Genomic DNA, 26,855 nt, shown 5'->3' with positions numbered 1-26,855 from the left:
GGAGGTACAACTGGACTCCAAGTTGTTTACAAGGATTGGGGGGGGGTGGAGAAGAGGCCACATTCTAAGCTGCCTTGAACCTTCTTCGTGATATTGGTGGAGTTCTAAGAGCTCAACTGTACATTTTACATTTTAGATCACAATGCAAAAACATGAACCCAGTGCTTGACAAACCCTGGAAGCCAGGTTGCCATGGCACCTAGAAGTTGCACCCTAGTGCCCGGGATTTTATGACTTCAATTTATTTTTTTTAGGAACATTGCCAATGCAAACATTCTCCTACATGCCCCACCACACAGTCTGGCTCTCTAAGTTTGAGGTATGTGGTGCAGGAATGTCCTGCTTGTCTTGGGCTCACAAAGAGTCAAATTGGATGATGGGGAGTATAAGGGAATGCTGTTTCTTCAATGGTGACAAAGCAGCTGGAGAAACTAAGATAAGGGGAAATAGGGCAAAAGCAGATTCTGGGAGGTGCATCAAGCCTGCAGTTGCTTGGGAATGAGGGATCATTACCTGGATGTGGGCAGTATATCAGAAGCAACTGGATGGGGGAGATGAGGGAGAGGGAGGAGAGAGAGATACCCCTTTGGGGAGGGACAAGGCAATGTCGATATGTAATGCAAAAAAGGTAATTACCTCTCTGCTTCACCTATCAAAGGGGTTCTCCAACACAACTCACAGCATGCTTTGGGAAAGTAAAGTACTGACTTCTGCCAGGGATGAGCAGTGGCACCTTATGGGATAGATTCACTAAACTCCTTGCCCATAGACAGAATGGAAAAGCAGCCTTAGTAAATCAGCTTCTGAACTAATTGCTGCAGATCTTAAGGGATTCTTTCTTCATTCCCCCTCTTTCACTCTTGTACTTTTTTTTTTAATAAGTTTCATTAATTACATTTACATTACATAAATGAGGTGCAATAGAGAAAAATATAAAATTTAGAACAAATATTCTCCTTTAAAACAAGGTGAGGAAATTAAACTACTAATTTTGTCCACAATTTGAGTCAAGATACAAGGAAACAGTACTAAGGTTATAATAGTATTCAAAGTGAGAGGGGGAGCACAGATGGCCAGCTAACGATTTTCAGCATGTTTAACCTGTCTGAACATTCAGAGCGGAATCACCACCACCTTCTTTTGAAATAATAAATTGCTGCATTTTTTTCGGGTCAAAAAAACCCATAATTAATCAAATTTAAGAATACTAAACATCTACATGCAAGTTTCAAAAGGAAAGTTCCACCCAAAGCGAGAATTCTTGGTTTCAAGCCCATGAACTACCATCTTCTTTTTTGTGTATCCTTACTTAGATCAGGAAATATTTGTATCTTTGATCCGAGAAACTGTGCAGTCATGTATCTGAAGTATAGTCGGAATATATTATTTCTGTCCGTTTAGAATGCAAAAGTTACAAGGAGAGTTGTACGTTCAGTAATTACTTCTAATGAACTTTCTAAAAATTCTGTTAAGTTTAGCTCCGGCCGGGGTTCTGTAGGCTCAGTTCTAATTCCGGTAATATAAGCAGCTTTCACAATGGAAGGTAAAACTTCCTTCTTAACGCCCAGTACTTCGACAAAATATTTTTTTAGCATTTCTACTGGTGGAATCAATGGTGATTTTGGAAAATTAAGTAGTCTTAGATTGTTTCTCCTCATTTGATTATCTATTCCAGTTTCCTTAGAGTAATGTCTCTTTCGTTAACAATACCCATAGAACTTTGTAGTTTTTAAATCTCTGCTTCCAGCAATTCACATTTATCTTCTTGCACTTGTACTTTCGCAGACAGAGATTGTTGGGATTGTTTCAAATCAGCTATTTCTAATTTAAATGAATTTGTCGCTTGAAGTAGTGAAGTATTCAAGCCCTAAATTGCGTCCCAAAGGGCCTCTAAAATTACAACAGCTGGTCTCTGTCTTTCTCCATTTCCTTTGGAGGGGGTTACCACGATAGGGGAAAATAGAGTGTTTTCACTCATCACGTTCCCAATAGATGTTACCTCTTCTGGTGTTGAGGAAGCAGCAGGGCCTCCTCTAGCTGCATGGGTAGACATTCCGACGTCTGGGAAGTCACTCAGCTGCTCAACTGTCGGCACCGATCCTCCTCCTGGTCTCGGAGGTGCTGTGTGAAGAGGCGGACTTAGCGATGCCGCCTCTATGCTGTGATCCTCATGTGAACCAGGGGATCCAATCAGCAGGACTACCACCGAGGTTAGAAGAGGCTTTCGTCCCGGTTTTTCCTTTCCTTTTTCCCATTAGTATAGGGAAAAAAGTACTTCTCTTTGGAGCTTTTCACAAGGGTTCAGGAGCTCTTAAAACTCGCCTCCTCTCACGGACGCCATCTTGACCAATTATTTTTAATCTTCACTCTTGTACTTTAATGGGGACAAGACTGGAGGAGCAGTGAGTGGGAGGGAAAAGAAGCAAGAGTTTCAGCAGCTTGCCCCTTAACTCCCAGATTCTACGTAGTGCGCCTAGAGATCCGCACCGAAATTGGCGTGGATTCTATAACAAGGCGTGTAACTTAATTGGATGACCAAGTTAATCAGCATAACAGTTCTTAACAAGCAATAATGAGCACTAATTGGCACTAACTAAAATTTACATGCACAACTCGCTAAGCGTATTCTGCAACAGAGTGCGCTGAACTTCTAACGTGTGCAGGCAAAAAAGGGAATATGGGTGGGGAAATGGGCATTTTGTGGGAGTTCCGAGATTTACCCGAATATAGAATATAGCCCAATGCACGCAAATCTAAGCGCTGAGATTTACACCACATTTTCGTTGGTGTAAATGGCTATGCATAGTTTTAGGCGATGAGATATCAACTAAGAATATTCCATAATCGGTACCTAGATTATAGAATATGCTTAGTCTGCACTGATTTCAGAACCAAGTTTTTAGGCGCCATATATAGAATCTCCTCCTAAGTGTCTATGCCAATTCCTAGATTCAAATAAAAATTTGTCAAGGCTTGTACTAAGCAATTTCGCAAACAAAACTCCAATAAATCCCTTTGGTTTTATTCTTACCTTGTTGATGCTATAACACTGCTGCATTCCAAAATGTTTTCTGTCATTTCTAAGTGTACTGCACCTGGGGTGTCATCAGATTTTTCAATAGTATCTTCTGGAAGTTCTTCAGATGGCTCAAGCTTTTCATCTTCTTCTTCCTCTTCTCCTAAGAGATCATTAATCTAGGCAAAACAAAAATACAAAAGGCATGGTTGTTCATAATGCAGTAGTGCAGAAAAAGAAAATGAAAAGGAATGCAACTCATCTAGTGTCTCCAAACTGCTTCCTTACACATTACAGACCCCAATAGATTTTGTCTTTCTTCATTTCTTTAGGCCTTCTATACTTAGCCTATTCTTTAAACTCTGTTACTGCCAACACCACTTTCTCAGACCAGTTCATGCTTCCCCCACCCTCTTTGTGAAACAATGTTTTCTGAAATTATTCTTCAGCTTATGCCCTTGTAGCAGGACATCCTATCCTTTGCTAACATCCTTATCTAAATGTCTCTATCAAATCCCAGGCCCCTTTCTCTTGGGGACAAAAAAACTTAAGTGTCATATTGGGTCAGGACAAATATTCATCAAGCCCAGCTTCCTGTGTAAAGTCATATCCCCAACAGTAGGTCCATTCCTTCTTGCTTGCATCCAGAGATAGGCAGTGGCTTCCTCAAGACTAACAAAAATGGACTTTTACTCTAGGAACTCGCCTTAATCCTTTCTAAACAAAGCTATGTCAACTGAAATGACCACATTAGCCTGCAACAAATGTCACACGTGCTACCTATTAATTTTGTGGAGAATCCTAATCTTAGTACCATTTAAAAAGGGTGATCATTCTACTGCACTCATGATTTTAAATATCATCTCTCCTCAGTCATCTAAAGAGCCCTAACCTGTTCCACTTTACTTCACAGATGAACTGAACTGTTCCACCCCATTATCATTTTGGTAGCCCTTCTCTTACCTTTGCTTGTTCCACTATACCTTTGAAATGGGTCAACAAAAACCGTACACAGTGCACAGGCTGCACTCACATCAGAAATTAATACAATGGCACTACAAATATTCTCTCATCTTACAGTATTTACTGAATTACATAACAATTTTGGATTTATAGTCCGCCATACCTTTCAGTTCTTAGTGGAGTGCAATCACAAGCTGGACATTACCAGGAAATACAAAAACAGTATAATCATTAAACTAATGCTAACATCACTGTTCTATGCTAATCCATTGTTGTCGATTGTTACCCAATACATATTTTTGAAAGAGTAATGTTTTAAGGTGCCATCTAAACATTTTATAGGTCAATGTAATAGCTAAAAGAGAGATCTCCTTGCTAAATTTTGCTGCTTGATACGACAGAATTTTCTCAAACAGCTTTAATCTCCTTATGCCTCTAGAAATAGGAAAAAGAAAAAAATTAGGTTTCCTATAACACTTAAGTGAGTTAGTAAATAAATAAATAAAAAATGGTCATACTAGCAATGAGAAGCTAATCCATTTAGAATCTTAAATTTAAAAATATGCCAATTTAAATAAAATCTTTGCCTCTACTGGGAGCCAATGTAACATAATATAAAAATGAAAGACTGCCATATCTTTTGAATGAAAAGATAAGTCTTATAGTCTTGTTTTGAATGGATTGAAGCTTTTTCAGTACTAATTTAGAACAGCCTAAATATATTACAATAACCTAACTTAATAAAAGAGCTTGTACTAATAAACAAACTGTTTTCCCTCAAATAATATATGTATTACACAAATTTTTCTCAATAATATGAAAGATTTCTTAAAGGTTAACCTGATGTTCTAATGATAAAGTACTGTCCAAATAGATTCCCAGCATTTTAATAACCAATTCAAGCTTAAATTCAGATCAATCAATAGTTATATAAGAGAATTTAGTTTTCTCGGTATCCTGGGCCGGTCCGGAGGGATGCTAAGGAAATTTGTTTACCTACAGATATCCTATCTTTCACTAACTTGATGGCCTTTATGATATTCAAAGTCTGACTGACTGGAATGCGTAAAAGGAATCAGAATGGGGGTGTCATCTGCATAGCCATAGGATTAAAAAAAAAAACATGTAATTACATATTAAATCCAAAAAGTACATAAACATATTAAACAGTATCGGGGACAAAGATTAGCCCTATGGGACACCACACAGGTTACACCACTGCTCTCTGACAGCCAGACATCTTAACTCCATATGAGTGCTTAGTAAGGAATCTATGAAACACTTATAAATCTGCCGTTATGCCTGTATCTTCAAGTGTATATAACAAAATATCATGATCCACGAGATCAAACGCACTTGAAAGATCAAACTGAAGAAAAATGGCTGTTCTACCCTTACTAAGGGTTCAACGTGCTTTGTCCATTAGAGAACCTACAACAGTTTCTGTATTATGCGCAATCTAAAACCAGATTGAGATACATTAAAATGTTATAATGTTCAAGATAACCAGTAATCTGAGATGCAACTAATTCCTCTAATAGTTTAACAAAAAAAAGGTATGGACGCCACTGAGTAACAGTGATTTCTCCTAGGGAGAGAGACCACGAGATAATAAAAACTGTAACCAATTAAAAAGATGGAGATGAAAGTTCACTGAAGCCACTTTCATAAGGATCACAGAGCAACTGTCCTACTGACAGTATGATTTAGCGTATTTGACTAATAATTTCTTGAATGTATCCTACTTCAGAGTAGGAAAGTCTGACCAAAGCCTATCGACAGGGATAGACTCCTGTATATAAAGAGAAATTAGATCTTACCTGCTAATTTGCTTTAGTCCCTCCGGACCAGCCAGAATGCAACCGAGTCTCCACCCCCTCTTCGAGCTCCCGAAAAGGACCAATTTCTATGGAAAAAAATCGAGATCTCTGCGCCGGAGACACTCTCCCTGGCCTATTCACGCCACCTCCCATCTGTTGCATTCTGGGCCAGTCCGGAGGGACGCTAAGGAATAAGTATTTTGACTATCAAATTGTGAACAAATAAATGTTATTTTAGTTTGAAAATAAATCAGCTAATTGATAGGAGGGTTTTTTTTTTTAATCACCTGAGCCACCCAAGTGCAAATGGGTATCTTAAATCATTAACCAATTTAAATATTTGGTATTTAAAGCGAATGCTACATACCTGTAGAAGGTATTCTCCGAGGACAGCAGGCTGATTGTTCTCACTGATGGGTGACGTCCACGGCAGCCCCTCCAATCGGAAACTTCTCTAGCAAAGTCCTTTGCTAGTCCTCGCGCGCCCGCGCGCACCGCGCATGCGCGGCCGTCTTCCCGCCCGAAACCGGCTCGAGCCGGCCAGTCCAGTATGTAGCAAGACAATACACTTCAAGGGAAGACACAACTCCAAAGGGGAGGCGGGCGGGTTTGTGAGAACAATCAGCCTGCTGTCCTCGGAGAATACCTTCTACAGGTATGTAGCATTCGCTTTCTCCGAGGACAAGCAGGCTGCTTGTTCTCACTGATGGGGTATCCCTAGCCCCCAGGCTCACTCAAAACAACAACCATGGTCAATTGGACCTCGCAACGGCGAGGACATAACTGAGATTGACCTAAAAAATTTACCAACTAACTGAGAGTGCAGCCTGGAACAGAACAAACAGGGCCCTCGGGGGGTGGAGTTGGATCCTAAAGCCCAAACAGGTTCTGAAGAACTGACTGCCCGAACCGACTGTCGCGTCGGGTAGCCTGCTGCAGGCAGTAATGAGATGTGAATGTGTGGACAGATGACCACGTCGCAGCTTTGCAAATTTCTTCAATGGAGGCTGACTTCAAGTGGGCTACCGACGCAGCCATGGCTCTAACATTATGAGCCGTGACATGACCCTCAAGAGCCAGCCCCGCCTGGGCGTAAGTGAAGGAAATGCAATCTGCTAGCCAATTGAATATGGTGCGTTTCCCTACAGCCACTCCCCTCCTATTGGGATCAAAAGAAACAAACAATTGGGCGGACTGTCTGTGGGGCTGTGTCCGCTCCAGGTAGAAGGCCAATGCTCTCTTGCAGTCCAATGTGTGCAGCTGACGTTCAGCAGGGCAGGAATGAGGACGGGGAAAGAATGTTGGCAAGACAATTGACTGGTTCAGATGTAACTCCGACACGACCTTTGGCAAGAACTTAGGGTGAGTGCGGAGGACTACTCTGTTATGATGAAATTTGGTGTAAGGGGCCTGGGCTACCAGGGCCTGAAGCTCACTGACTCTACGAGCTGAAGTAACTGCCACCAAGAAAATGACCTTCCAGGTCAAGTACTTCAGATGGCAGGAATTCAGTGGCTCAAAAGGAGGTTTCATCAGCTGGGTGAGAACGACATTGAGATCCCATGACACTGTAGGAGGCTTGACAGGGGGCTTTGACAAAAGCAAACCTCTCATGAAGCGAACAACTAAAGGCTGTCCAGAGATCGGCTTACCTTCCACATGGTAATGGTATGCACTGATTGCGCTAAGGTGAACTCTTACAGAGTTGGTCTTGAGACCAGACTCAGACAAGTGCAGAAGGTATTCAAGCAGGGTCTGTGTAGGACAAGAGCGAGGAGCTAGGGCCTTGCTGTCACACCAGACGGCAAACCTCCTCCATAGAAAGAAGTAACTCCTCTTGGTGGAATCTTTTCTGGAAGCAAGCAAGACGCGGGAGACACCCTCTGACAAACCCAAAGAGGCAAAGTCTACGCTCTCAACATCCAGGCCGTGAGAGCCAGGGACCGGAGGCTGGGATGCAGAAGAGCCCCTTCGTCCTGCGTGATGAGGGTCGGAAAACACTCCAATCTCCACGGTTCTTCGGAGGATAACTCCAGAAGAAGGGGGAACCAGATCTGACGCGGCCAAAAAGGAGCAATCAGAATCATGGTGCCTCGGTCTTGCTTGAGTTTCAACAAAGTCTTCCCCACCAGAGGGATGGGAGGATAAGCATACAGCAGGCCCTCCCCCCAATCCAGGAGGAAGGCATCCGATGCCAATCTGCCGGGGGCCTGAAGCCTGGAACAGAACTGAGGGACTTTGTGGTTTGCTCGAGATGCGAAGAGATCCACCAAGGGGGTGCCCCACGCTTGGAAGATCTGGCGCACCACTCGGGAATTGAGCGACCACTCGTGAGGTTGCATAATCCTGCTCAGTCTGTCGGCCAGACTGTTGTTTACGCCTGCCAGATATGTGGCTTGGAGCACCATGCCCTGACGGCGAGCCCAGAGCCACATGCTGACGGCTTCCTGACACAGGGGGCGAGATCCGGTGCCCCCCTGCTTGTTGACATAGTACATGGCAACCTGGTTGTCTGTCTGAATTTGGATAATTTGGTGGGACAGCCGATCTCTGAAAGCCTTCAGAGCGTTCCAGATCGCTCGCAACTCCAGAAGATTGATCTGTAGATCGCGTTCCTGGAGGGACCAGCTTCCTTGGGTGTGGAGCCCAGACATGAGCTCCCCATCCCAGGAGAGACGCATCCGTGGTCAGCACTTTTTGTGGCTGAGGAATTTGGAAAGGACGTCCCAGAGTCAAATTGGACCAAATTGTCCACCAATACAGGGATTCGAGAAAACTCGTGGACAGGTGGATCACGTCTTCTAGATCCCCAGCGGCCTGAAACCACTGGGAAGCTAGGGTCCATTGAGCAGATCTCATGTGAAGGCGGGCCATGGGAGTCACATGAACTGTGGAGGCCATGTGGCCCAGCAATCTCAACATCTGCCGAGCTGTGATCTGCTGGGACGCTCGCACCCGCGAGACGAGGGACAACAAGTTGTTGGCTCTCGCCTCTGGGAGATAGGCGCTAGCCGTCCGAGAATCCAGCAGAGCTCCTATGAATTCGAGTCTCTGTGCTGGGAGAAGATGGGACTTTGGGTAATTTATCACAAACCCCAGTAGCTCCAGGAGGCGAATAGTCATCTGCATGGACTGCAGGGCTCCTGCCTCGGACGTGTTCTTCACCAGCCAATCGTCGAGATATGGGAACACGTGCACCCCCAGCCTGCGAAGTGCTGCTGCTACTACAGCCAAGCACTTTGTGAACACCCTGGGCGCAGAGGCGAGCCCAAAGGGTAGCACACAGTACTGGAAGTGACGGGTGCCCAGCTGAAATCGCAGATACTGTCTGTGAGCTGGCAGTATCGGGATGTGTGTGTAGGCATCCTTCAAGTCCAGAGAGCATAGCCAATCGTTTTCCTGAATCATGGGAAGTAGGGTGCCCAGGGAAAGCATCCTGAACTTTTCTTTGACCAGATATTTGTTCAGGGCCCTTAGGTCTAGGATGGGACGCATCCCCCCTGTTTTCTTTTCCACAAGGAAGTACCTGGAATAGAATCCCAGCCCTTCTTGCCCGGATGGCACGGGCTCGATCGCATTGGCGCTGAGAAGGGCGGAGAGTTCCTCTGCAAGTACCTGCTTGTGCTGGAAGCTGTAAGACTGAGCTCCCGGTGGACAATTTGGAGGTTTTGAGGCCAAATTGAGGGTGTATCCTTGCCGGACTATTTGGAGAACCCACTGATTGGAGGTTATTAGAGGCCACCTTTGGTGAAAAGCTTTCAACCTCCCCCCGACTGGTAGGTCGCCCGGCACTGACACTTGGATGTCGGCTATGCTCTGCTGGAGCCAGTCAAAAGCTCGCCCCTTGCTTTTGCTGGGGAGCCGAGGGGCCTGGCCGAGGCGCATGCTGCTGACGAGAGCGAGCGCGCTGGGGCTTAGCCTGGGCCGCAGGCTGTCGAGAAGGAGGATTGTACCTACGCTTACCAGAAGAGTAGGGAACAGTCTTCCTTCCCCCGAAAAATCTTCTACCTGTAGAGGTAGATGCTGAAGGCTGCCAGCGGGAGAACTTGTCGAATGCGGTGTCCCGCTGGTGGACAGACTCTACCACTTGTTCGACTTTCTCTCCAAAAATGTTGTCCGCACGGCAAGGCGAGTCCGCAATCCGCTGCTGGAGTCTATTCTCCAGGTCGGCGGCACGCAGCCATGAGAGCCTGCGCATCACCACACCTTGAGCAGCGGCCCTGGACGCAACATCAAAGGTGTCATACACCCCTCTGGCCAGGAATTTTCCGCACGCCTTCAGCTGCCTGACCACCTCCTGAAAAGGCTTGGCCTGCTCGGGGGGGAGAGCATCAACCAAGCCCGCCAACTGCCGCACATTGTTCCGCATGTGTATGCTCGTGTAGAGCTGGTAAGACTGGATTTTGGCCACGAGCATAGAGGAATGGTAGGCCTTCCTCCCAAAGGAGTCTAAGGTTCTAGAGTCCTTGCCCGGGGGCGCCGAAGCATGCTCCCTAGAACTCTTAGCCTTCTTTAGGGCCAGATCCACAACTCCAGAATCATGAGGCAACTGGGTGCGCATCAGATCTGGGTCCCCATGGATCCGGTACTGGGACTCGATCTTCTTGGGGATGTGGGGATTAGTTAGAGGTTTTGTCCAGTTCGCAAGCAATGTCTTTTTTAGGACATGGTGCAAGGGAACAGTGGACGCTTCCTTAGGTGGAGAAGGATAGTCCAGGAGCTCAAACATTTCAGCCCTGGGCTCGTCCTCCACAACCACCGGGAAGGGGATGGCCGTAGACATCTCCCGGACAAAGGAAGCGAAAGACAGACTCTCAGGAGGAGAAAGCTGTCTTTCAGGAGAGGGAGTGGGATCAGAAGGAAGACCCTCAGACTCCTCGTCAGAGAAATATCTGGGGTCTTCTTCTTCCTCCCACGAGGCCTCACCCTCGATGTCAGACACAAGTTCACGAACCTGTGTCTGCAACCTCGCCCGGCTCGACTCAGTGGAGCAACGTCCACGATGGGGGCGTCGAGAGGTAGACTCCCTGGCCCGCATCGGCGAAGCTCCCTCCGCCGACGTAGTCGGAGAGCCCTCCTGGGAGGTGGCCGCAGTCGGTACCGCGGACGTCGAGGACCTCACCCCGGGCGATGGGCCAGCCGGCGCCACGCTCGACGGTACCGGAGGCGCAAGCACCGCCGGTACCGGAGGGGTAGGGCGCAACAGCTCTCCCAGAATCTCTGGGAGAACGGCCCGGAGGCTCTCGTTCAGAGCGGCTGCAGAGAAAGGCAAAGAGGTCGATGCAGGCGTCGACGTCAGAACCTGTTCCGGGCGAGGAGGCTGTTCCGGGCTGTCCAGAGTGGAGCGCATCGACACCTCTTGAACAGAGGGTGAGCGGTCCTCTCGGTGCCGATGCCTGCTGGGTGCCGACTCCCTCGGCGACCCAGAGCTCTCGGTGCGGACGCGGGGAGGCGACCGGTGTCGATGCTTCTTCGATTTCTTCCGAAGCATGTCACCGGAGCTCCCCGGCACCGACGAGGACGTAGAATCCAGCCGTCGCTTCCTCGGGGCCGAGGCTGAAGGAGGTCGGTCTCGGGGGGGCTGTACCGCAGGAGCCCTCAGGGTAGGAGGAGACCCACCCGAAGGCTCACCGCCACCAGCAGGGGAATGGACAGCCCTCACCTGCACTCCTGACGATGCACCACCATCCGACGACATCAGCAGACGAGGTCCTGGTACCACCGACGTCGATGCAGCTATCCGATGTCTCGGCGCCGATGCAGAGGCCCGATGCCTCGATGCACTCGATGCAGGGGCGGCCGAGGAAGATGGTCTGGACGCTGACGACGTCGATGCACTCGAAGATCCCGGTGCCGATGCCGACGAAGAGCCTGAGAACAACACGTTCCACTGGGCTAATCTCGCTACCTGAGTCCGCCTTTGAAGCAGGGAACACAGACTGCAGTTCTGAGGGCGGTGCTCGGCCCCCAGACACTGAAGACACGACGAGTGTCGATCAGTGAGCGAGATAACCCGGGCGCACTGGGTGCACTTCTTGAAGCCGCTGGAAGGCTTCGATGTCATGGGCGGAAAAATCGCGCCGGCGAAATCAAAGTCCGAAATGACGGAAAAAGAGCACCAAAAAATTTGTAAGGGAGAAAATCTCGACCGAGGCCGAAAAGAGGCCTACCCCGACGACGAAAGAAAACTTATCGGGGCAAAAAGCTGGAAGTACGGGGAGGATTAACACGAAACCCGGGGGGGGTTTCCGGAGCACTTCCTGACACTTGAAAAGACTTTTCCGAAGAAAAAACACGTCAAAATAAATTTGGACGCGCGAGGTCGACTTTCCGGGGCTCGACACGGCGAAAACACGACCGTACCGAGTGCGGACAAAAGAAGACTGGCCGGCTCGAGCCGGTTTCGGGCGGGAAGACGGCCGCGCATGCGCGGTGCGCGCGAGGACTAGCAAAGGACTTTGCTAGAGAAGTTTCCGATTGGAGGGGCTGCCGTGGACGTCACCCATCAGTGAGAACAAGCAGCCTGCTTGTCCTCGGAGAAAACATCAATACATAACAATATAGAATAATATTCTCTCTGTTTCAGCTTACACATAATCTTATATTCGTAAATAGCACTTCTCCAGTTAGTTTTATAAGTCAAGGTCTTATTTTTATACCAAACCCATTCCAATTTTCTATAATTTTGTTTAGCAACTGCTAATTCAGCATCAGACCATTTATTGTTAGGTCAATCTGTTGAGCAATCCAGTAACTCCTTAGTATGATAATCCGTACATATAAATTTAAAATATTTAAAATTCGATTGAATTACAGGAATCTTATTAAAAAGACAAACTACCCCATCCATTCAAACACAAACTACCAGCTTTAGTCATTCCATAGTGTCTAAACCTCTAGACTATAGAACTAGCTTAAAAAATATATATATATAGAATAAAAAAACAGCAACAAGTTATCGTATTAATATATAAAACTTGCTGTAGAGAGCACGAAGGGGCAAGATGTGCTCCTTTGGCATGCCCCTTCGGCACAAAGCCTCAGAAGCTATGTTTTATGTTGGGGACTAGCAACATCATCTCTCCCTTGGGTTTTTTTTTTTTATATTGTTTAGTGATCTATATCTTAGAATAACATCTACAAGACTTAGAGCAATGCAAGTTCTCCAAAATGTGGTTGAGAGATTTCTGGGGTTACAAAATCTTCACGTTACTTCAGTCCTCAAATAATTACATTGGTTACCAGTAACACAATGAATTAAGTATAAAATACTATTATTCATCAAACTATTACTCAGATGCTCCTCTGTATTTTTGACAAGCATTAAAAGTTTATCGCCCAAAGAAGTCTCTCGGATCAGACAATGTCATGAGACTGCCTTTGGATCCAATAGTGTAAACGCATAACGAAGAGGCTAGAATGTCTGCTTTTACTGTGGGTAGAAGACAACTATGGAATGCCCTTTTCAGGTACATGTCATTATACAGTAGTGTGGTTCAATTCAAAAAGCTACTGAAGATAGTTGTTTGCGGCGGCATTCTTTTCAGTCTGTGATGATATGAACTTCTTTGTTTTAAGGTCGAAGTATGTCTTTTATGCATAATTTTTACTCTTTTAGACTTGTTAGGTATATTATGTATGTTATTTTGGAAGCCACCTAGGTTTTTAGATGGTATATAATTTTTTTAAACAAATAAATAAGAACAAACAAGCAAACTCTTCCTTAGCGGATTGGTTAAGCGATAATAAATATTGAATGTTACAAAACCGAAGTCATGATAAATAGGCGGAGGTGTTCATCAACAAACCCCTGTAAAAATAAATCTTAGAGGCCAGATCATCATATATAAAACAAAAACTTTGTAGTCCAGGGATACTTTTGAACCCTGAATCATCATTCAGCGCTCAACTGAATGCCTTGATCATCATTTTTTTTCAGCTCTGCTGAGTAAATTGAAAGACTATCTCCAAGGATGATTTTCAGAATGTAATACAAAGTCTAGTTCTTGGCAAATTGGACTACTGCAATTCCCCTGTAATTGGGTCCATTGATATCTGATATACAGGCTTCGCAGGTTCTCCTAAACACAGAGGCCACACTTATACAGGTGATCGTTATGAACATATTTCACCTTGTTGCATTAGCTGTGATGAAGGACAGAATTTTTTCTAAAATTCTTCTACTGATACACAAAGCCTTGAATCACACAAAACTTTTTATTTGCAATCAGTACTGCAGATTTATAGATCAGTTCATTCACTGAGATTGGAGGGGAAATGCCTCCTTTTTCTTCGGTCTGTGAAGGAGGACATACATTTGGAAGAATTCAGGTGGCATATTTTCTCAATTACCAATGCAGTTGAGAATGGTTACAGATACTGGGATTTTTAAAAATTGGAAACATGTTTGGGTTTTTGGAACAGATAAATACTATGGCTGATAAAATTACAGCAGTGTATATAAATTTTCCAGTGGTGATTATATGCAGGAATAATCTTTGTACGAATACTCACTATATTTTGTTGTGGGGGGAGGGGACGGGAAATGGGACTTGATATACCGCCTTTCTGAGGTTTTTGCAACTACATTCAAAGTGCTTTACATATATTCAGGTACTTATTTTGTACCAGGGGCAATGGAGGGTTAAGTGACCTGCCCAGAGTCACAAGGAGCTGCAGTGGGAATCAAACTCAGTTTCCCAGGATCAAAGTCCACTGTACTAACCACTAGGCTACTCCTCCTGTTGTGATTTTTAGTCTGCAGTTAGGAATTTTGTATGTGAACATTGTTCCCTGCCTTAGCTAAAGCAGGTAATAAAATCAATAAACCATAATTCCTTACAGAAATAATGGATAGAACCAAACCCAAGGTAGAGATTGAAATATGCAAAGAAATCCTCCATTAGAAGAAACTGTTTTAGAGTCCTTGGCATACAATCTTCTATCAATGAGTTATTCTTCTTATAAATGGAGTAATCCAATTCTTACATTCTTGAACTAAACTTGTTGGAACTCGATCCAACACAAAACCAAACATTACTTTAATATTGTTTAAAACCATTATTTCTTCCTTTGTAACTACTCTATATACTTAGATGATTATCATTCCTTTTCCAAGATATTTTTCTAATATTTATAATCTTTTGCTCAAAGAAGGAATTAAAGTGATTTAATCAGTTTGTTCAAGCGCTTTTTCACAAGCAATGGTGATATGATTCGGGTTCTGGTTGGTTAATAGAGGGCGACTGTACATGGAGTTGTACAACCTATTTTGAAAGGACAGAAAGAGAAAGGGGTGTTTTCTCACCTACAAGTTTCATAATTGCTTCTCTTAAGCAAATGTATAAAAAGCTTCTATGCGCCTTTACTAAAATATGTAGAAGAAATTGATGAGTTTATCAATCCAGAATTTGGAAGAGTCATAGAACCAGAATAATACGTGGAGGCGTAGTTATCAAAGTGGAGTACCATTAAGACGTGTTATTTTACCCCCAACTTATGCTATTTTAGCACAGGTCCCATTTTATGCAATGAGACCTAGGTACTAATAACTAGGGTTAACAGTAACACATATCCACATGGGCTACCATTAAGCCAACTTTCTCTCTTAGTTGGGATAAAGGCCAAGATGTACACAGGGGAAGTTATCAGATTTTGTTTTGGGGTTGTTGTTTTTTTGTTTGTTTTTTGCTTGCCCTTTTTCCCCACATTCATTTTCATAGAAATGTTTTTCACAAACACTAATTCCAGTGCATTATTTGTAGATTACTATGCATTAAACTGACAGTATGCACTTAATTTAAGATATACTAATGTTTGCCAACAAATGCACATCCATATTATTTTCCTTTTCAAACAGTACAAGGACTAGTGGACACCAAGAAACTAACTAGCAGTAGATTTAAAACAAGTATTTTTTTTTTCTATCAATGCACAATTAAGCTGTGGAATTTGTTGCAGCTCATATGGACAGATATGTATTACTGATATGTATTACTTGTAGAATCTGTAGCTGGGAATGAATCTCCTTAATAAAAATTGATACGTGTTTGACTCTCTAGTCGGCTTGGAAGAATGTTAGAATACTGGTCTCTATAGACTTTTGGACTAATCCAACCTGTTAGCGAATGATACATACCTGTAGCAGGTGTTCTCCGAGGACAGCAGGCTGATTGTTCTCACGACTGGGTTGACGTCCACGGCAGCCCCCACCAACCGGAACAAAAGTTTGCGGGCGGTCCCGCACGCAGGGCACGCCCACAGCGCATGCGCGGCCGTCTTCCCGCCCGTGCGAGACCGTTCCCGCTCAGTTGAATGACAAGCAAAAAATGAGTAAAAACGCAACTCCAAAGGGGTGGAGGGAGGGTAGGTGAAAACAATCAGCCTGCTGTCCTCGGAGAACACCTGCTACAGGTATGTATCATTCACTTTCTCCGAGGACAAGCAGGCTGCTTGTTCTCACGACTGGGGTATCCCTAGCTCTCAGGCTCACTCAAAACAAGAACCCAGGTCAATTGAACCTCGCAACGGCGAGGGTATAACAGAAATTGACCTACGAAGAACAACTAACTGAGAGTGCAGCCTGACCAGAATAAATTCGGGTCCTGGAGGGTGGAGTTGGATTTAAACCCCAAAGATTCTGCAGCACCGATGTGAAAGTGTGGACAGATGACCACGTCGCAGCCTTGCAAATCTCTTCAATAGTGGCTGACTTCAAGTGGGCCACCGACGCTGCCATGGCTCTGACACTATGAGCCGTGACATGACCCTCAAGAGTCAGCCCAGCCTGGGCGAAAGTGAAGGAAATGCAATCTGCTAGCCAATTGGAGAGGGTGCGTTTCCCGACAGCGACCCCTTTCCTATTGGGGTCAAAAGAAACAAACAATTGGGCGGACTGTCTGTGGGGCTGTGTCCGCTCCAGACAGAAGGCCAACGCTCGCTTGCAGTTCAATGTGTGCAACTGACATTCAGCAGGGCGGGTATGCGGTCTGGGAAAGAATGTTGGCAAGACAATTGACTGGTTAAGATGGAACTCCGACACCACCTTTGGCAGGAACTTAGGGTGAGTGCGGAGCACTACTCTGTTATGATGAAATTTAGTATACGGAGCATGAGCTACCAGGGCTTGAAGCTCACTGACCCTACGAGCTGAAGTAACTGCCACCAAGAAAATGACCTTCCAGGTCAAGTACTTCAGATGGCATGAATTCAGTGGCTCAAAAGGAGGTTTCATCAGCTGGGTGAGGACGACTTTGAGATCCCATGACACTGCAGGAGGCTTGACAGGGGGCTTTGACAAAAGCAAGCCTCTCATGAATCGAACGACTAAAGGCTCTCCAGAGATGGCTTTACCCTCTACACGAAGATGGTAAGCACTAATCACACTAAGGTGATTCCTTACTGAGTTGGTCTTGAGGCCAGACTCTGATAAGTGCAGAAGGTATTCAAGCAGGTTCTGTGCAGGGCAAAAACGAGGTTCTAGGGCCTTGCTCTCACACCAAACGACAAACCTCCTCCACTTGAAAAAGCAACTCTTTTTAGTGGAATCCTTCCTAGAGGTAAGCAAGACACGGGAGACACCCTCAGACAGACCCAACGAAGCGAAGTCTACGCCCTCAACATCCAGGCCGTGAAAGCCAGAGACTGAAGGTTGGGGTGCAGAAGCGCTCCGTCGTTCTGCGAAATGAGAGTCGGAAAACACTCCAATCTCCATGGTTCTTCGGAGGACAACTCCAGAAGAAGAGGGAACCAGATCTGGCGGGGCCAAAAAGGCGCTATCAGAATCATGGTGCCGCGGTCTTGCTTGAGCTTCAGTAAGGTCTTCCCCACCAAAGGTATGGGAGGATAAGCATACAGGAGGCCGGTCCCCCAATGGAGGAGAAAGGCATCCGACGCTAGTCTGCCGTGTGCCTGGAGTCTGGAACAGAACAAAGGCAGCTTGTGGTTGGTCTGAGAGGCGAAAAGGTCCACCGAGGGAGTGCCCCACTCTCGGAAGATCTTGCGTACCACTCTGGAATGGAGCGACCACTCGTGCGGTTGCATGACTCTGCTCAGTCTGTCGGCCAGACTGTTGTTTACGCCTCCCAGGTATGTGGCTTGGAGAAGCATGCCGAACTGGCAGGCCCAATGCCACATCCCGACGGCTTCCTGACACAGGAGGCGAGATCCGGTGCCCTCCTGCTTGTTGATGTAATACATTGCAACCTGATTGTCTGTCCGAATTTGGATAATTTGACAGGACAGCCTATCTCTGAAAGCCTTCAGTGCGTTCCAGACCGCTCGGAGCTCCAGGAGGTTGATCTGAAGATCCTGTTCCTGGAGGGACCACAGTCCCTGGGTGTGAAGTCCATCAACATGAGCTCCCCACCCCAAGCGAGATGCATCCGTCGTCAGCACTTTCGTGGGCTGTGGAATTTGGAATGGGCGTCCCAGGGTCAAATTGGTCCGAATGGTCCACCAGTGCAGTGAATTGCGGCAACTGATGGAGAGGCGGATGACATCCTCTAGATTCCCGGTGGCCTGGCACCACTGGGAAGCTAGGGTCCATTGAGCAGATCTCATGTGAAGACGAGCCATGGGAGTCACATGAACTGTGAAGGCCATATGACCTAGGAGTCTCAACATCTGCCGAGCTGTGACCTGCTGAGACGCTCTGGTCTGGGAAGCGAGGGACAGGAGGTTGTGGGCCCTCACTTCGGGAAGAAAGGCCTGAGCCGTCTGTGAATTCAGCAGAGCTCCTATGAATTCCAGAGATTGGACTGGCTGGAGATGGGACTTTGGGTAATTTATCACAAACCCCAGCAGCTCCAGGAGGTGAATAGTGCACTGCATGGACCGGAGAGCTCCTGCCTCCGAGGTGTTCTTGACCAGCCAATCGTCGAGATATGGTAACACGTGCACTCCCAGCTTGCGTAGATACGCCGCGACCACCACGAGGTACTTCGTGAACACCCGTGGGGCAGAGGCGAGCCCAAAGGGCAGCACACAATATTAAAAGTGCCGTGTCCCCAGGCGGAATCTGAGATACTGTCTGTGAGCTGGCAGTATCGGGATGTGAGTGTATGCGTCCTTTAAATCCAGGGAACATAGCCAATCGTTTTTCTGAATCATTGGCAGAAGGGTGCCCAAGGAAAGCATCCTGAACTTCTCTTTGACCAGATATTTCTTCAGGCCTCTCAGGTCTAGGATGGGGCGCATCGCCCCTGTTTTCTTTTCCACAAGGAAGTACCTGGAATAGAATCCCTGCCCTTCCTGCCCGGGTGGCACGGGCTCGACCGCATTGGCGCTGAGAAGGGCGGAGAGTTCCTCTGCAAGTACCTGCTTGTGATGGGAGCTGAAGGATTGGGCTCCCGGAGGACAATTTGGTGGAGGGGAAGCCAAATTCAGGGCGTATCCGCACCGCACTATTTGGAGAACCCACTGGTCGGAGGTTATTAGAGGCCACCTTCGGTGAAAAAGTTTTAACCTCCCCCCGACTGGCAGATCGTCCGGTACGGACACTTTGATGGCGGCTATGTTCCCATGGATCCAGTCAAAAACCCGTCCCCGGTTTTTGCTGTGGAGGTGCCGGGGGCTGCTTAGGCGCACGCTGTTGACGGGAACGAGCGTGCTGGGACTGTCCCTGTGCCTGAGGAGGCCTTCGGGCCGGCTGGGTGTACCTACGCTTGTTGTAGGCGTAGGGCGCAGCCTGCCTGACCCGGGAAAAACGTCCACCTGCTGAGGTGGATGCTGAAGGCGCCCGGTGGGAGAGCTTGTCGAGGGCGGTTTCCCACTGATGTAGTTGGTCCACCAACTGCTCGACCTTCTCACCAAAAATATTATCCCCCCGGCAAGGGACATCGGCCAGCCGCTGCTGGGTGCGGTTGTCCAGGTCAGAGGCACGCAGCCATGAGAGCCTGCGCATCACTATACCTTGGGCCGCAGCACGAGATGCCACATCACAGGTGTCATATATACCCCTGGACAGGAACTTTCTGCACGCCTTCAGCCGCCTGACCACCTCCTGAAAAGGCCTGGACTGTTCCGGGGGGAACTTGTCGACCAGGTCCGCCAGTTGCTTCACATTATTCCGCATGTGTATGCTCGTGTAGAGCTGGTAAGACTGGATGCGGGTCACGAGCATTGAAGATTGGTAGGCCTTCCTCACAAATGAGTCCAGAGTGCGAGACTCCCGCCCCGGGGGCACCGAGGCGGTATCCCTCGAACTCCGTGCCCTCTTGAGAGCAGAGTCCACAACCGCCGAGTCATGAGGCAATTGAGGCCGCATTAACTCTGTGTCTGAGTGGATCCTGTATTGGGACTCCGCTTTCTTGGGGATGGTGGGATTAGATAAAGGTCTCAACCAGTTCCGAAGCAGTGTCTCTTTGAGGACATTGTGCAACGGTACCGTGGAGGACTCTCTAGGTGGTGATGGATAGTCGAGGACCTCGAGCATCTCGGCCCTCGGCTCATCCACAGAGACCACGGGGAAGGGAATGCAAATAGACATGTCCCTGACAAAGGAGGCAAAAGAGAGGCTCTCAGGTGGCGAGAGCTTCCTCTCTGGTGAAGGAGTGGGGTCGGAGGGAAGGCCCACAGACTCCTCTGAGGAGAAATATCTGGGGTCCTCCTCCTCCCCCCACGAAGCCTCTTCCTCGGTGTCGGACATGAGCTCCTGTAGCTCAGACCTCAACCGGGCCCGGCTCAACTTCGAGGCACCGAGTCCTCGGTGGCGTCGTCAAGCTGTGGACTCCCGCGCCGGCGGGGATGAAGCTCCCTCCATCGACGTCGACGGGGACTCCACCTGCGTGGCGGTCGAGACCGGCACCGCAAGCGGCGTCGGTGTCGAAGGCCTCGGCACCGGGCTAGAGCACGCCGGCGCCTCCGTCAACGGCGCCGAAGGCGCAAGCACCCCCGGCGCCGGCACAGTCTGGCGCATCAGCCCTTCCAGGATCCCCGGAAGGATGGCTCAGAGGCACTCGTCCAGGCCCGCTGTCGGGAAAGGCGAGGGGGCCGGTAGAGGTGTCGGTGCCGGAAGCTGTTCGGGTCCAGGAGACGGCACCGAAGTGCTGGTGCCCTGACGTAGTGACACCTCCACTACCGAGGGGGACCGCTCCTCCCGGCGCTGCTGCTTCCTCGGCGTCGAATCATCTCTGGAGCCGGTAGCCACATGCGCCGTGGGCGACCGATGACGGTGCTTTTTTGTCTTTTTCCGGTGCCCGTCATCGGCGCTCGGCGGTACCGAAGAGGAGGAGGTAGATCCCCCTCGGCCTCGAGGGATCGGGTCCGACAGGGTTCGGTCCCGAGGGCCCTGGGAAGAGGGAGTGACCGGGGCCAATTGCCCACGCGGCCGCTCACCCCTGCCATCTCCGGAAGACCGGCGGGCCAACGAGACCTGTGCTCCTGGGGTCGGTGCCGTCGGTGCCGATTTCGTGGACATCGGTACCGGTACCGAAGATCCGGCCGTCGACACCGATGCCGTCGAAGTCGACGTCGAGGGGCCGGCGCAAGTTCCAAAAAGACGATCCCGCAGAACTTGCCTCGCCACCTGTGTCCGTTTCCGTAAACCGAGACACAAAGTGCACATCTTGGTATCGTGCTCCGGCCCGAGGCACTGGAGACACCAAGCGTGAGTGTCGGTCTGCGAGATATGCCGGCCGCACCGACCACACTTCTTAAATCCACTCGGGACCTTCGAGGACATCGACGGAAAAATCGCGTCGGCGAAGTCAAAGTCGTCGATGGTGGCGGTAAAATTCACACCTCGAAAAATAAATCGACCGTGCGGCCACAAGGCCGCAACGAGACGCCCCCGCTAAAAGTACGAGGGAAACAAAGTTCTCTTTTTTTTTTTTTTGAAAACAAAAATAAAACAGAGAAACAACGAAGAAAAACAACGAAAAGAAAATCTCGCGGCAAAAGCGCAATCCGGTTTCCGGGGCTGACAGAGAGAGAGACGAGCACGGCTCTCTCCAGCGCGGAAAAGAAAAAACTGAGCGGGAACGGTCGCGCATGCGTGGTGGGCGTGCCCTGCATGCGGGACCGCCCTCAAAGTTTTGTTCCGGTTGGTGGGGGCTGCCGTGGACGTCAACCCAGTCGTGAGAACAAGCAGCCTGCTTGTCCTCGGAAAACTTAAAATTACCATAACAGTAACAGATTTATAATAATTTCACCATCCACTAATATTAACATTTGGTTATCTGCCTTTCATGAACAAGTGCATTACTTAAATAAAATATAAAATATCATTATGAACTATAAAAAGTACATTTAAGTAACTACACATCAGTTCAGAAGCATCTCTATATTCCTTCCACATATTTACCAATTGATAAGTTACCATACATACATGTACAATGAATGTAAATGCCCAAAGAAGAAAAGATTTTCCCACCTGCTCAGTTATTGAACTTAAATCATTAGTAGATGAAAAATCTTCTTCCATTTCAAAGAATTCATAATAGTTTTCCAGAAGGACAGCCATTATTCTGTTGACAGTTTCTTGCTCCCTCATATCTTCCACATCTGTATAAATGCTGAGGATAAAGATTTCTAACTGCAAATTAATTCAAAATTAGAAAGCAAAGTTCCTTACCTGTAACAGGTAATCTCTTAAATAGCAGTTCAAACACACACATGGACAATGTTACTACCACTCAATATCAAACATTTCCAAAGCTTTCCAGAAAATGTGAGAATACTTTCCAAACATTAACAGAAGCTCCCACACTTATGGCTGTGTAATGTAGCTAACAACTCAAGAAGGGAAGGAGGAGGAAGGTGTGTGTATGACTGGTGAACTGCTGTCTTTCTACTGCCTTTAGAGATCAGCAACTTTCATTTCTTTGAAGACAAGCAGTCCACCAGTCACTTGAATGGATTTCCTAGCAGAATATCATCCTTGTGGGGGGCGGTGGACTGGTAAACAGAGCAGAATATAATCCTATATTACAAAAGACTGTTACATACAGCCTAACTCCATTCACAAACACCTTAAAAAGACCCTGAAGAATGGACTGCTCTACCCTGCTTTTGTTTCTAGAGTCAGTATGTAAACAGTCACGGGATGAGAACATGTAGACTAAACTCCACGTGACAGCTTTACACATCTCTTCCACAGAGGTTGACTTTAGATGGGCCACCAATGTAGCCATGGTCCTAACATTATGGACAGTAGCACACCTTCCTAAAGATAAAGGGAAAAATGTAAAAACTTAATGTATGGTAAAAATGCAAAGGCTGTACAGAAACTGAAAGGGGGCATGCTCACCATGGTACAACTATGCCACCATCAAAAAAGCCAGTATGTTGTACTGCAACTTTGTTGATGGTGCTATAGTTGTACCTTTCTGCTTGGAATTATTGACTGGTATCTTTGCATTGATGAGATCCATGTACTATCAACTAGACTGAATTGCATGTCACTCCAGAAGCAGGCGTTCCTTGGGTCGAAATGCAGAACTGTGTCGAGCTGAAGTAGTGAATGATACATACAGTGGTGGAAATAAGTATTTGATCCCTTGCTGATTTTGTAAGTTTGCCCACTGACAAAGACATGAGCAGCCCATAATTGAAGGGTAGGTTATTGGTAACAGTGAGAGATAGCACATCACAAATTAAATCCGGAAAATCACATTGTGGAAAGTATATGAATTTATTTGCATTCTGCAGAGGGAAATAAGTATTTAATCCCTCTGGCAAACAAGACCTAATACTTGGTGGCAAAACCCTTGTTGGCAAGCACAGCGGTCAGACGTCTTCTGTAGTTGATGATGAGGTTTGCACACATGTCAGGAGGAATTTTGGTCCACTCCTCTTTGCAGATCATCTCTAAATCATTAAGAGTTCTGGGCTGTCGCTTGGCAACTCGCAGCTTCAGCTCCCTCCATAAGTTTTCAATGGGATTAAGGTCTGGTGACTGGCTAGGCCACTCCATGACCCTAATGTGCTTCTTCCTGAGCCACTCCTTTGTTGCCTTGGCTGTATGTTTTGGGTCATTGTCGTGCTGGAAGACCCAGCCACGACCCATTTTTAAGGCCCTGGCGGAGGGAAGGAGGTTGTCACTCAGAATTGTACGGTACATGGCCCCATCCATTCTCCCATTGATGCGGTGAAGTAGTCCTGTGCCCTTAGCAGAGAAACACCCCCAAAACATAACATTTCCACCTCCATGCTTGACAGTGGGGACGGTGTTCTTTGGGTCATAGGCAGCATTTCTCTTCCTCCAAACACGGCGAGTTGAGTTCATGCCAAAGAGCTCAATTTTTGTCTCATCTGACCACAGCACCTTCTCCCAATCACTCTCGGCATCATCCAGGTGTTCACTGGCAAACTTCAGACGGGCCGTCACATGTGCCTTCCGGAGCAGGGGGACCTTGCGGGCACTGCAGGATTGCAATCCGTTATGTCGTAATGTGTTACCAATGGTTTTCGTGGTGACAGTGGTCCCAGCTGCCTTGAGATCATTGACAAGTTCCCCCCTTGTAGTTGTAGGCTGATTTCTAACCTTCCTCATGATCAAGGATACCCCACGAGGTGAGATTTTGCGTGGAGCCCCAGATCTTTGTCGATTGACAGTCATTTTGTACTTCTTCCATTTTCTTACTATGGCACCAACAGTTGTCTCCTTCTCGCCCAGCGTCTTACTGATGGTTTTGTAGCCCATTCCAGCCTTGTGCAGGTGTATGATCTTGTCCCTGACATCCTTAGACAGCTCCTTGCTCTTGGCCATTTTGTAGAGGTTAGAGTCTGACTGATTCACTGAGTCTGTGGACAGGTGTCTTTCATACAGGTGACCATTGCCGACAGCTGTCTGTCATGCAGGTAACGAGTTGATTTGGAGCATCTACTTGGTCTGTAGGGGCCAGATCTCTTACTGGTTGGTGGGGGATCAAATACTTATTTCCCTCTGCAGAATGCAAATAAATTCATATACTTTCCACAATGTGATTTTCCGGATTTAATTTGTGATGTGCTATCTCTCACTGTTACCAATAACCTACCCTTCAATTATGGGCTGCTCATGTCTTTGTCAGTGGGCAAACTTACAAAATCAGCAAGGGATCAAATACTTATTTCCACCACTGTACCTGTAGCAGGTGTTCTCCGAGGACAGCAGGCTGATTGTTCTCACGACTGGGTTGACATCCACGGCACCCCCACCAACCGGAAGAAAAACTTTGTGGGCGGTCCCGCACGCAGGGCAAGCCCACCACGCATGCACTGCCGCCTTCCCGCCCGTGCGCGACCGTTCCCGCTCAGTTGAATGACAAGCAAAGGAATGAGTAAAACGCAACTCCAAAGGGGAGGAGGGAGGGTAGGTGAGAACAATCAGCCTGCTGTCCTCGGAGAACACCTGCTACAGGTATGTATCATTCGCTTTCTCCGAGGACAAGCAGGCTGCTTGTTCTCAAGACTGGGGTATCCCTAGCTCTCAGGCTCACTCAAAACAAGAACCCAGGTCAATTGAACCTCGCAATGGCGAGGGCATAACAGAAATTGACCTACGAAGAACAACTAACTGAGAGTGCAGCCTGAACAGAATAAAATCGGGTCCTGGAGGGTGGAGTTGGATTCAAACCCCAAACAGATTCTGCAGCACCGACTGCCCGAACCGACTGTCGCGTCGGGTATCCTGCTGGAGGCAGTAATGTGATGTGAATGTGTGGACTGATGACCACGTCGCAGCCTTGCAAATCTCTTCAATAGTGGCTGACTTCAAGTGGGCCACCGACGCTGTCATGGCTCTAACACTATGAGCCGTGACATGACCCTCAAGAGCCAGCCCAGCCTGGGCGTAAGTGAAGGAAATGCAATCTGCTAGCCAATTGGAGAAGGTGCGTTTCCCGACAGCGACCCCCTTCCTATTGGGGTCAAAAGAAATAAACAATTGGGTGGACTGTCTATGGGGCTGTGTCCACTCCAGATAGAAGGCCAACGTTCGCTTGCAGTTCAATGTGTGCAACTGACATTCAGCAGGGCGGGTATGCGGTCTGGGAAAGAATGTTGGCAAGACAATTGACTGGTTAAGATGGAACTCCGACACCACCTTTGGCAGGAACTTAGGGTGAGTGCGGAGGACTACTCTGTTATGATGAAATTTAGTATAAGGAGCATGAGCTACCAGGGCCTGCAGTTCACTGACTCTACGAGCTGAAGTAACTGCCACCAAGAAAATGACCTTCCAGGTCAAGTACTTCAGATGGCAAGAATTCAGTGGCTCAAAAGGAGGCTTCAACAGCTGGGTGAGGACGACGTTGAGATCCCATGACACTGCAGGAGGCTTGACTGGGGGCCTTGACAAAAGCAAGCCTCTCATGAAGCGAACGACTAAAGCTCTCCAGAGATGGCTTTACCCTCTACATGATAATGGTAAGCACTAATCGCACTAAGGTGATTCCTTACTGAGTTGGTCTTGAGACCAGACTCTGATAAGTGCAGAAGGTATTCAAACAGGTTCTGTGCAGGGCAAGAACGAGGTTCTAGGGCCTTGCTCTCACACCAAACGACAAACCTCCTCCACTTGAAAAAGTAACTCTTCTTAGTGGAATCCTTTCTAGAGGCATGCAAGACACGGGAGACACCCTCAGACAGGCCCAATGAAGCAAAATCTACGCCCTCAACATCCAGGCCGTGAGAGCCAGAGACTGAAGGTTGGGGTGCAGAAGCGCTCCGTCGTTCTGCGATGATAGAGTCAGAAAACACTCCAATCTCCACGGTTCTTCGGAGGACAACTCCAGAAGTAGAGGGAACCAGATCTGATGGGGCCAAAAAGGCGCTATCAGAATCATGGTGCTGTGGTCTTGCTTGAGCTTCAGCAAGGTCTTCCCCACCAAAGGTATGGGAGGATAAGCATACAGGAGGCCCGTCCCCCAATGGAGGAGAAAGGCATCCGACGCTAGTCTGCCGTGTGCCTGGAGTCTGGAACAGAACAGAGGCAGCTTGTGGTTGGTCTGAGAGGCGAAAAGGTCCACCGAGGGGGTGCCCCACTCTCGGAAGATCTTGCTTACCACTCTGGAATGAAGCGACCACTCGTGCGGTTGCATGACTCTGCTCAGCCTGTCGGCCAGACTGTTGTT

At 47.6% G+C, this 26,855-nt stretch overlaps 1 protein-coding gene across 4 annotated transcripts in view; it reads right to left on the bottom strand.

Annotated features, from left to right (window-relative positions):
- Positions 1-26,855, bottom strand: part of FAM13B (family with sequence similarity 13 member B) — a 242,356-nt gene that overhangs the window by 127,713 nt on the left and 87,788 nt on the right. For all 4 annotated transcript variants that reach the window (XM_030211346.1, XM_030211347.1, XM_030211348.1 and 1 more), the window contains 2 exons: positions 22,172-22,313; positions 3,032-3,195 (listed from right to left, as the gene is read on the bottom strand). In XM_030211346.1, the coding sequence (XP_030067206.1) occupies positions 3,032-3,195; positions 22,172-22,313 (306 nt within the window). The remainder of the gene's footprint in view (positions 1-3,031; positions 3,196-22,171; positions 22,314-26,855) is intronic.

Source organism: Microcaecilia unicolor, chromosome 8 (assembly GCF_901765095.1).
Source record: "Microcaecilia unicolor chromosome 8, aMicUni1.1, whole genome shotgun sequence".
In the NCBI taxonomy this organism is placed as follows: Eukaryota; Metazoa; Chordata; class Amphibia; order Gymnophiona; family Siphonopidae; genus Microcaecilia; species Microcaecilia unicolor.
The sequence above is the reverse complement of the archived record's forward strand: the minus strand, read 5'-3'. Positions and strand labels throughout refer to the sequence as shown.